The sequence below is a fragment of the Mercenaria mercenaria genome, chromosome 6 (assembly GCF_021730395.1).
Source record: "Mercenaria mercenaria strain notata chromosome 6, MADL_Memer_1, whole genome shotgun sequence".
Lineage (NCBI taxonomy): Eukaryota > Metazoa > Mollusca > Bivalvia > Venerida > Veneridae > Mercenaria > Mercenaria mercenaria.
This window is the reverse complement of record NC_069366.1, coordinates 65737316-65746455: the sequence shown is the minus strand read 5'-3', so window position 1 is coordinate 65746455 and position 9140 is coordinate 65737316. Positions and strand designations below refer to the sequence as shown.

The window sequence follows — 9140 nt, the reverse complement described above, 5'->3', positions numbered from 1 at the left end:
CGTAAACTTTTGCTTGTGACCACTCTAGAGGTCACATTTTTCATGAGATCTTTATGAAAGTTGGTCAGAATGTTCATCTTGATGATATCTAGGTCAAGTTCGAAACTGGGTCACGTGCCATCAAAAACTAGGTCAGTAGGTCTAAAAATAGAAAAACCTTGTGACCTCTCTAGAGGCCATATATTTCACAAGATCTTCATGAAAATTGGTCAGAATGTTCACCTTGATGATATCTAGGCCAAGTTCGAAACTGAGTCACGTGGGGTCAAAAACTAGGTCAGTAGGTCTAAAAATAGAAAAACCTTGTGACCTCTCTAGAGGCCATATTTTTCATGAGATCTTCATGAATATTGGTCAGAATGTTCATCTTGATGATATCTAAGTCAGATTCGAAACTGGGACGCGTGGGGTCAAAAACTAGGTCAGTAGGTCTAAAAATAGAAAAAACCTTGTGACCTCTCTAGAGGCCATATTTCTCAATGGATCTTCATGAAAATTGGTGAGAATGTTCAGCTTGATGATATCTAGGTCAGGTTCGTAACTGGGTCATGTTCGGTCAAAAACTAGGTCAGTAGGTCGAAAAATAGTAAAACCTTGTGACCTCTCTAGAGGCCATATTTTTCACGAGATCTTCATGAAAATTGGTGGGAATGTTCACCTTGATGATATCTAGGTCAAGTTTAAAAGTGGGTCACGTGCCTTCAAAAACTAGGTCATTAGGTCAAATAATAGAAAAACCTTGTGACCTCTCTAAAGGCCATATTTTTCAATGGATCTTCATGAAAATTGGTCAGAATTTTTTATCTTGATGATATCTAGGTCACATGTGCTCAAAAACTAGGTCACTATGTCAAATAATAGAAATAACGATGTCATACTCAGTTGAACACTGGGTCATGTGGAGATAGGTGAGCGATTTAGGACCATCATGGTCCTCTTGTTAAAAACATTTCCCCCTTCTTGATCACCTATTACACAAAACAGGGTAGAAGGATGGCTACTGTATTTTTTTCAGAAAGTGTTGTTCTTAGACCCCTATCTCAAAAGTCAAGATCACAATTAAGGTTGTTTTTAGCTCACCTGTCACAAAGTGACAAGGTGAGCTTTTGTGATCGCGCGGTGTCTGTCGTCCGTCCGTCCGTCCGTGCGTCCGTAAACTTTTGCTTGTGACCACTCTAGAGGTCACATTTTTCATGGGATCTTTATGAAAGTTGGTTAGAATGTTTATCTTGATGATATCTAGGTCAAGTTCGAAACTGGGTCACGTGCCTTCAAAAACTAGGTCAGTAGGTCTAAAAATAGAAAAACCTTGTGACCTCTCTAGAGGCCATATATTTCACAAGATCTTCATGAAATGTGGTCAGAATGTTCACCTTGATGATATCTAGGTCAAGTTCGAAACTGGGTCACATGCGGTCAAAAACTAGGTCAGTAGGTCTAAAAATAGAAAAACCTTGTGACCTCTCTAGAGGCCATATATTTCATAAGATCTTCATGAAAATTGGTCAGAACGTTCACCTTGATGATATCTAGGTCAAGTTCGAAATTGGGTCACGTGACATCAAAAACTAGGTCAGTAGGTCAAATAATAGAAAAACCTTGTGACCTCTCTAAAGGCCACACTTTTCATGTGATCTGTATGAAAGTTGGTCTGAATGTTCATCTTGATGATATCTAGGTCAAGTTTGAAACTGGGTCACGTGCGGTCAAAAACTAGGTCAGTAGGTCTAAAAATAGAAAAACTTTGTGACCTCTCTAGAGGCCATATATTTCATGAGATCTTCATGAAAATTGGTCAGAATGTCCATCTTGATGATATCTAGGACAAGTTTGAAAGTGGGTCACTTGCCTTCAAAAACTAGGTCAGTAGGTCAAATAATAGAAAAACCTTGTGACCTCTCTAGAGGCCATATTTTTCATGCGATCTGTATGAAAGTTGGTCTGAACGTTCATCTTGATGATATCTAGGTCAGTTTCGAAAGTGGGTCATGTGCCTTCAAAAACTAGGTCTGTAGGTCAAATAATAGAAAAACCTGGTGACCTCTCTAAAGGCCATATTTTTCATGGGATCTGTATGACAGTTGGTCTGAATGTTCATCTTGATGATATCTAGGTCAAGTTCGAAACAGGGTCATGTACGGTCAAAAACTAGGTCAGTAGGTCTAAAAATAGAAAAACCTTGTGACCTCTCTAGAGGCCATAATTGTGAATGGATCTCCATAAAAATTGGTCAGAATGTTCACCTTGATAATATCTAGGTCAAGTTTGAAACTGGGTCACGTGCCTTAAAAAACTAGGCCAGTAGGTATAAAAATAGAAAAACCTTGTGACCTCTCTAGAGGCCATATTTTTCATGAGATCTTCATGAAAATTAGTGAGAATGTTCACCTTGATGATATCTAGGTAAAATTCAAAACAGGGTCACGTACCTTTGAAAACTAGGTCAATAGGTCAAATAATAGAAAAACCTTGTGACCTCTCTAGAGACCATATTTTTGAATGGATCTTCTTGAAAATTGGTCAGAATTTATATCTTGATAATATCTAGGTCAAGTTCAAAACTGGGTCACATGAGCTCAAAAACCAGGTCACTATGTCAAATAATAGAAAAAACGACGTCATACTCAAAACTGGGTCATGTGGGAAGAGGTGAGCGATTCAGGACCATCATGGTCCTCTTGTTATTTGGAAGAAATATTTTCCTCAGTTATCAAGTGCAATCCTTAAATCCCTATCTCAAAGGTAAAGGTCATACTGGGAGATCAAAGGTCATATGAAATATTGTCTTGGCCATAAGCTTGATGTATACATGTACATTGAGCAACCTTTTTTTTTAGCAGCAATATTTTCTTCAATGAAACAGAAAAATATTTAAGCAGCAATATTTTCTTCAATGAAACAGAAAATTTCCATAGGACAAAGGTCAAGATTACACTACAGGGTCAAAGGTCATGTCAAATCATGTCTTTGTTGTAACTTATTTGGAGCTTATTTTTTAACTGGTAGAAATGTTTGAGTCATTTACATGGTGTATCAACAAAGATGGTGCTCAACATTGCTGCCCTTTTTAGTAATCTTTATGAAATTGTATTAGCTAAACATCTGCAGATATGAATTTTTGCTGCATTATTTCTTTCCCTGTGGCGTAGAGATAACATGTAATACTGTAGAGCATCAATAGGTCGGTTCTCTTGTTCCATACATTGTCCTAGTAAATTCAGTGCTGTTTCTCTGTGTCTGAAGTTTGGCTCTGTTTCATTGACCCACATAAGCTTGGTCAGTGCCTGCTGCTGTTCCACAGGTCTCTGCAGGTTGCCATATGTCTTGTATTGTAGAAAATAAAGGTACGGAAGGGAATCTACTACAGCACAGTCCATCCAAAGGTCATTTATACTTCTGTGTTCAAGGTCCTCTTGTGTTGATCTAAACAGTTCATACTGAAGTTCATGTGGTACACAGTTTATTTCCCAAGGGTAAAATCTTACACATAATGCAACAATGTCCTTGACTCTCTCTTCACCATATAGACAGGAAAGTTGGCAGAATCCTATCTTTATATAAGGTTTTGCTGAGCTGTAGCAACCACATACAGGCTCAGTAACTTCAGTGTTATATTGTTCTTCTACATCATTAAGAATGCAAGCAGTTGTTTCCATATCTCCAGTACAATACATTATAGATGCTAGCTTTAGTCTGCTTGAAGCAACATCTGAGTCCTGTCCTGCTTCAAGCCAGGCAAGTGCTTGAGGAGAAACTGTGTTGTTAATTTGAATGTTCTCTGAGGCTATCAGAGATCCTATTGATGTACAATATAAAGGTGCTAGAAGTCTGCATGCTGTCTTTTCTAATATGTTACCATCTCTGTAGTACCTTGTAAAATTTAGCACTATCTGTAACAAAGTTTCAAAACTTTCATCTTTTGTGCTATGCATTTGTGAATTATGACTACCTGATATATTTTCAGGAATGCACATAAATAATTTAGCTGTTATAAGATTAGTGTAGTCCTCTGGATTATAGAATTCATGATGTCCAACACTAAATTCATTAAGTTTGATCTGGAGTCGTAAACCAAGATCATCACATTGAATTTGAGACAGTAAAATTTCATCACATGGTATCAAATTTGACATCCTTTCGAGTAATTCATGTCTTACTTTAGCAGAAAATTTTCCTGCCATCACATTATTTCCATGAACAATGAAATGTGGACAGTTTCCACATAATACACACTGGTTCAGTGTATATATGCAGTAACATAAACAGTTGATCAAGTTACACTCCTTCCATATATTTGAAGGTTTACTTGCTATACAGTGAAACAAAACAGTTTTACACATGAAACTTGAAATATAACTTTCATTGTCAAGATTAATGTATCTTTTTAAGATCATTTTCATTAAGATATAACATCTTATTTGAGTAATATTTAAATTGAACATCAAGCACCGTTCAGCCAATGAGGTAGAAATCCTCCATTCAAAGTCTGCATTTTCACTGACTTTACTACCAACACCAACAACAAAACACTTTGTAGTTTTTGCATATGTCTTTGTCTCTAGTGTTAGCCATGAATTTTGTTGCTTGTCAAACAAATGTCCAAGTGAATGTGGCCATGATTTACAAGGTAGTGCTGTTACCATGTCATTATCAACAACACCATGTTATGCTATAAATGTGCTTGCTGGTCCTTGTCTATGACAACCTTCAGGCATAAAGGCAGATATTACTGTATTCTTAAGCAATATCCTTTCATTTGTGTCTTTCACATAATGGTTACCATCTTCATATGTACTGGGCATAAGCGACTGTAATAGACAATAGCCAGGTGGTGTTGTTTCATTCTGAATCATCAGAAAGTTACCTTTATCATTGCAGTATTCAGACCCATCCTGTATTACTATAACATCGTCCAGACAAGTCAGTATGTCAAAGTCTGACTTAAGGCCTTCTGTTGTTGTACCTTCTGACCTACTGCCTCCAAATATGTGAATACAACTTTCACTATCTCTTTTAGAGATTGTTGTTATCGTTTCTTGCAGTAATTCAGCTCTCCTAGTCTTTAGCACCATGTCTTCATTGACCCCAATATCGTGCAGGACCTCAGACAGTTTCATGGATACATTGGGATAGTTATCTGGTGGATGAAACATCCTGAAATATGATTTTAAACATGAAATAATTGTTTATTTTCTTTTTGTTCACTATCTACAGTATCATCGTCTAATTTCTTTGACATAACATTTTGTGGTTTTGGCAAAACTGTCTATAATTCCTAATATTAAAGATACAAAACCATCAGTTTAAAAGAGACAAGAACTAATGGATCTTTAATATTTAAAATACAAAAATGGGAATTCTATACTTGTTTACTGGGATTAAATTCTGCAGATTGATACAACCTTGAAAACTAAAAAGAAACATTTCTGTCAAAAAAATATTAATAATTTCATAGTATTTAAAATAATCCAAAATGCATACAGTTTGCTAAAATATAAAACAGATATAAAAAGTAATAATCTAATCTAAATAGCATGCTTATAGTCAACAATAGGTCCAAAATGGAGGACCGTGCGGACCTCGACCGTAAGACCTTACTTAATTCTGAGCAGGTTTTGTGAACATCAATTAAGCAGTTCCAGTTTCTGTTTTCTGCTGTGGCAGCCTCTAAAACTGGCTAAGCTATTAGAGCCATTTGACCAAACTTGAGAGAGGACCTTACACGGATGCTACATACCAGCTTTGGTGTCTATTAAATGGTTCAAGAGAAGAAAGGTATTATTCTTAGTGCCATAGTAGCATCTTAAAGAACGTGCATGAACTTACGAAGAGCAGCAAGAGTAGCCAGAACTAACCCTAATCCCAATCCCGAACCCTTTCTGCCAGAATAGCCAGAAGGGTTTAGAGTAGTCAGAATGGTAAGGGGTTAGAGTAAGGGTTAGGGTTAGTTCTGGCTGCTCTGGCTAAGTTCATGCATGTCCTTAAAGGGACAAAACGCAACCATTTCAGCTGATTTGAGAGAGGACATACATGATCCATTATTTGGTTCTTGAGAAAAAGTTGTTTAAATTGCCTTTTACTTTTAGCTCTAGCGGTTAAGATAAGTGGCCCCATTTGAATAAAACTGGGTATCACTTCAGGCAGCCTGTAGATTTTAACAAAAAGTGTATAAACACGGCGGAGGAAGTGTTACACGATGAAACTGAAACTGAAAATGCTTTATTTGATTAAACGCCTAATTTTACACATTCATTTAGTATATTCACTGGCGTTGTACATTATTTTTTACCAGGCGCTTTCCATAGTTCAAATGCAGCCACACAGGGCGAATAATTCATCCTCTACGAGTACAAACACAGAGCGATCTGACCAGAGGGACAGAGTGAGACAAAGCCCCCACGACAGAGAGATCAGAAATCAGATACAGGCTTATCCGGCTAACTTAGCCTAGCTCGTTTCGAATAGACAGCCTGGTTCTTTAACGTGCCCAGTGTATAGCACTGATACACGCAAGGATTGCCTGGGTTCCTGACCAGTACACCTCTAGTTGGGTGGGAAACACTGAAAAGCGTTTCTGAAAATTCCCGAGTAGCTGCCAGGGATCGAACCCCGACCTCAGGATTGGAAGGCCAGTGTGCAAACCACTGAGCTATCCGTCCACGATGGACGGAGTTCTTCTGATAACCTGTCATGTTTTCTTCTGATAACTGTTATGGAGTTCCTGGAAAACGTTGCAGAGTTCTTCTGATATCTGTATGACAAAACAAGGAATCGGTTGACAAAATGGTAATTATTTATTTTTAAAAAGAGAGAATGGGGTATAAAACTAAAGTTTGATGATCAAGGTTGCCGAATGTTTTGTGCTATGCGCCAGAAGAAAATGTTTAGTCTACTAATCAGCGCCACTTCTTTGAAATCGAGACATTTTAAGTAAAATATCGAAATCGTTTGCTTATTCATACATAACAGGCCCGGATATCACCCCACAGTTGGCTGAGAAGTGACTTATACTAATCAACTATTTTTGGCAAAGGAATAATTTTTTCTCAAAATTTAGACCCAGAAACGCACCACAGGCCACCATTTCATATCTGTTTTTTTTAAATTTTCCAGAGGGAGAGCCCATCAAGAGGGCAGTAACCCCTGCATTTCCTCAAAAATTAGATCTAACAGTGCACCCGAGGCTACCATTTCATACCTGTATTTCCAAATTTTCCAGGGGGAGAGCCCCTTTACACCCCAATCAAGAGGGGAGTAACCACTCCCTTTTCTCAAAATTTAGACCTAAAAATGCACCAGAGGCCACCATTTCATGTCTGTATTTAAAAACTTTCCATGGAGAGAGCCTCCTGACTCCCCTAAAATGAGGGGAGTACACCCACCAATAAATGCACCAGAGGACACCATTTCATACATGTATTTCAAAAAACAATTCCAGGGGAAGTCCCCCCAACCCCCACCCCTACCACGGGCAAAGGCACCTCCTCCAATTCCTCGCTATGCGCCTCGGCGGTGACGTCTTCGTTCTAGACTGGTGCACCCCCAGTCAAAAATTTCTGGCACCGGGCCTGCATAACAATATACTCATTCACGTTCCTCATCCTCACCACACGCAATAGCCTAATTTTAATGCAAAGTTGCAAACATAGACCACTATCTAACAATTTTATGCCCGATTTTTCAAATGTTACGGAGTTCAGGTGATAACTCTGAAGATGTCACAGAGTTCTTATAATAACTTTTGTTACTGCCAGGGTGTTTTTTGAACTATGTTTAAATACTTTCTAGCTAATTTTATTATCTAGATAGGGTGTTAATCATGTTCTAACGTAAGATATTTATCCAAGGCACAGTATTGTGGTTATATAATGTACGGTATGTGTGTTTTTGAGTTCCAATGATAACTTTTTAGTATTGTATTTGTACGCTCATAATGATGATCAAGCTAACTATGTTGAGTGTTTGAAATACAAATTGCACACAAATGATGTACAGTGTCAGACAGTTACAGAAATATATTCTTATTTTCATTTGATTGGCTTGGAAATTACATTGTGAATTCTATTGTAAGAAAGTGAAGAATCTACTTACTTTACAATATTTCCAACTAAACTTTAGTTTTACACCCCATTCTCTCTTTTTAAAAATAAATAATTACCGCTTTGTCGACCGATTCCTTGTTTTGTCATACAGATATCAGAAGAACTATGTAACGTTTGCCAGGAACTCCGTAACAGTTATCAGAAGAAAACATGACAGGATATCAGAAGAACTCCGTCCTTCGTGTGACACTTCCTCCGCCGTGATGAATATACCGTGTCGTTGGCGCTTATAAACGTCTTGTACACTGACTGTTTCAAACTGGTTCGTGCAATTCATACTTAATTGCCATGAAGTGAATATGTGTTACGAACACAAAATGTCTTATTTTTTCCAAAAAGTGGTACTGTATTATAAAGATATTCACTGAAAGGTGAACATTTTTAAACTAGTCAAGTGTGAATAAGCTCCACTGATTTCATTTTAGACAGTGCTGTCCCTCACTGCTGGGTTTGAACAGTAGCCGAATGGTATTCAAGCTCAAGGCATTAAGCTGATGTTTCCATGGAAAGTTGCCATATTACCTACAAGTAACTCAACACGTAGCAAGATTAATATTAAATGGATTTTATTTATATTCCAGTTGTAAGTAAATAAGCTGAATTTTATACATTACTTAATTTAAACAGTTTCCAGTAACAAAAGGCAGCTATGGCCCAAATAAAACTATGTTCTGTTTTTAGATATGAACTAATGGAAGTTACTGACCTGAAAACTGTAACTTCCTCTATCACATTTTTCAAGGGAAATAACTATATCATTTTAGTGCTTATAGTATTAATTTCCTTAAGTCCCTGGATATTGATTGAAGGTGGCCAACCCACTTTTGAATAAAAACGTCCCAATTCAGGTAACATTTTGCGTGTATTTTCCTTACTACTTGACAGATGTTCATGAAACAAAGTGCGTCGAAGGCTCTCCTGCCCGTACAAGGCGCCTAGCTTTCATCAGTTTTCATTACTTTTCTCAAACACTTCTCCTAGAATAATGTATGACAGAAAACGGTGTTACTATTCTTAATTAATGAATTAGTATCAGTT

At 37.4% G+C, this 9140-nt stretch overlaps 1 protein-coding gene across 1 annotated transcript; it reads right to left on the bottom strand.

The window, feature by feature from the left end:
- Positions 1-2537: 2537 nt before the first annotated feature.
- Positions 2538-8603, bottom strand: LOC128557818 (uncharacterized). The gene is made up of 2 exons (XM_053546199.1): positions 8159-8603; positions 2538-5154 (listed from the first exon to the last, which is right to left on the bottom strand). Exon 2 carries the CDS (start codon positions 4641-4643, stop codon positions 3078-3080), a length of 1566 nt encoding a protein of 521 aa, XP_053402174.1. The 5' UTR covers positions 4644-5154; positions 8159-8603; the 3' UTR covers positions 2538-3077.
- Positions 8604-9140: the final 537 nt, after the last annotated feature.

What these genes read in the sequence shown, in the direction of transcription:
- LOC128557818 (XM_053546199.1), bottom strand. Translation starts at nt 4,643, where the DNA reads ATGGTAACAGCACTACCTTGTAAATCATGGCCACATTCACTTGGACAT.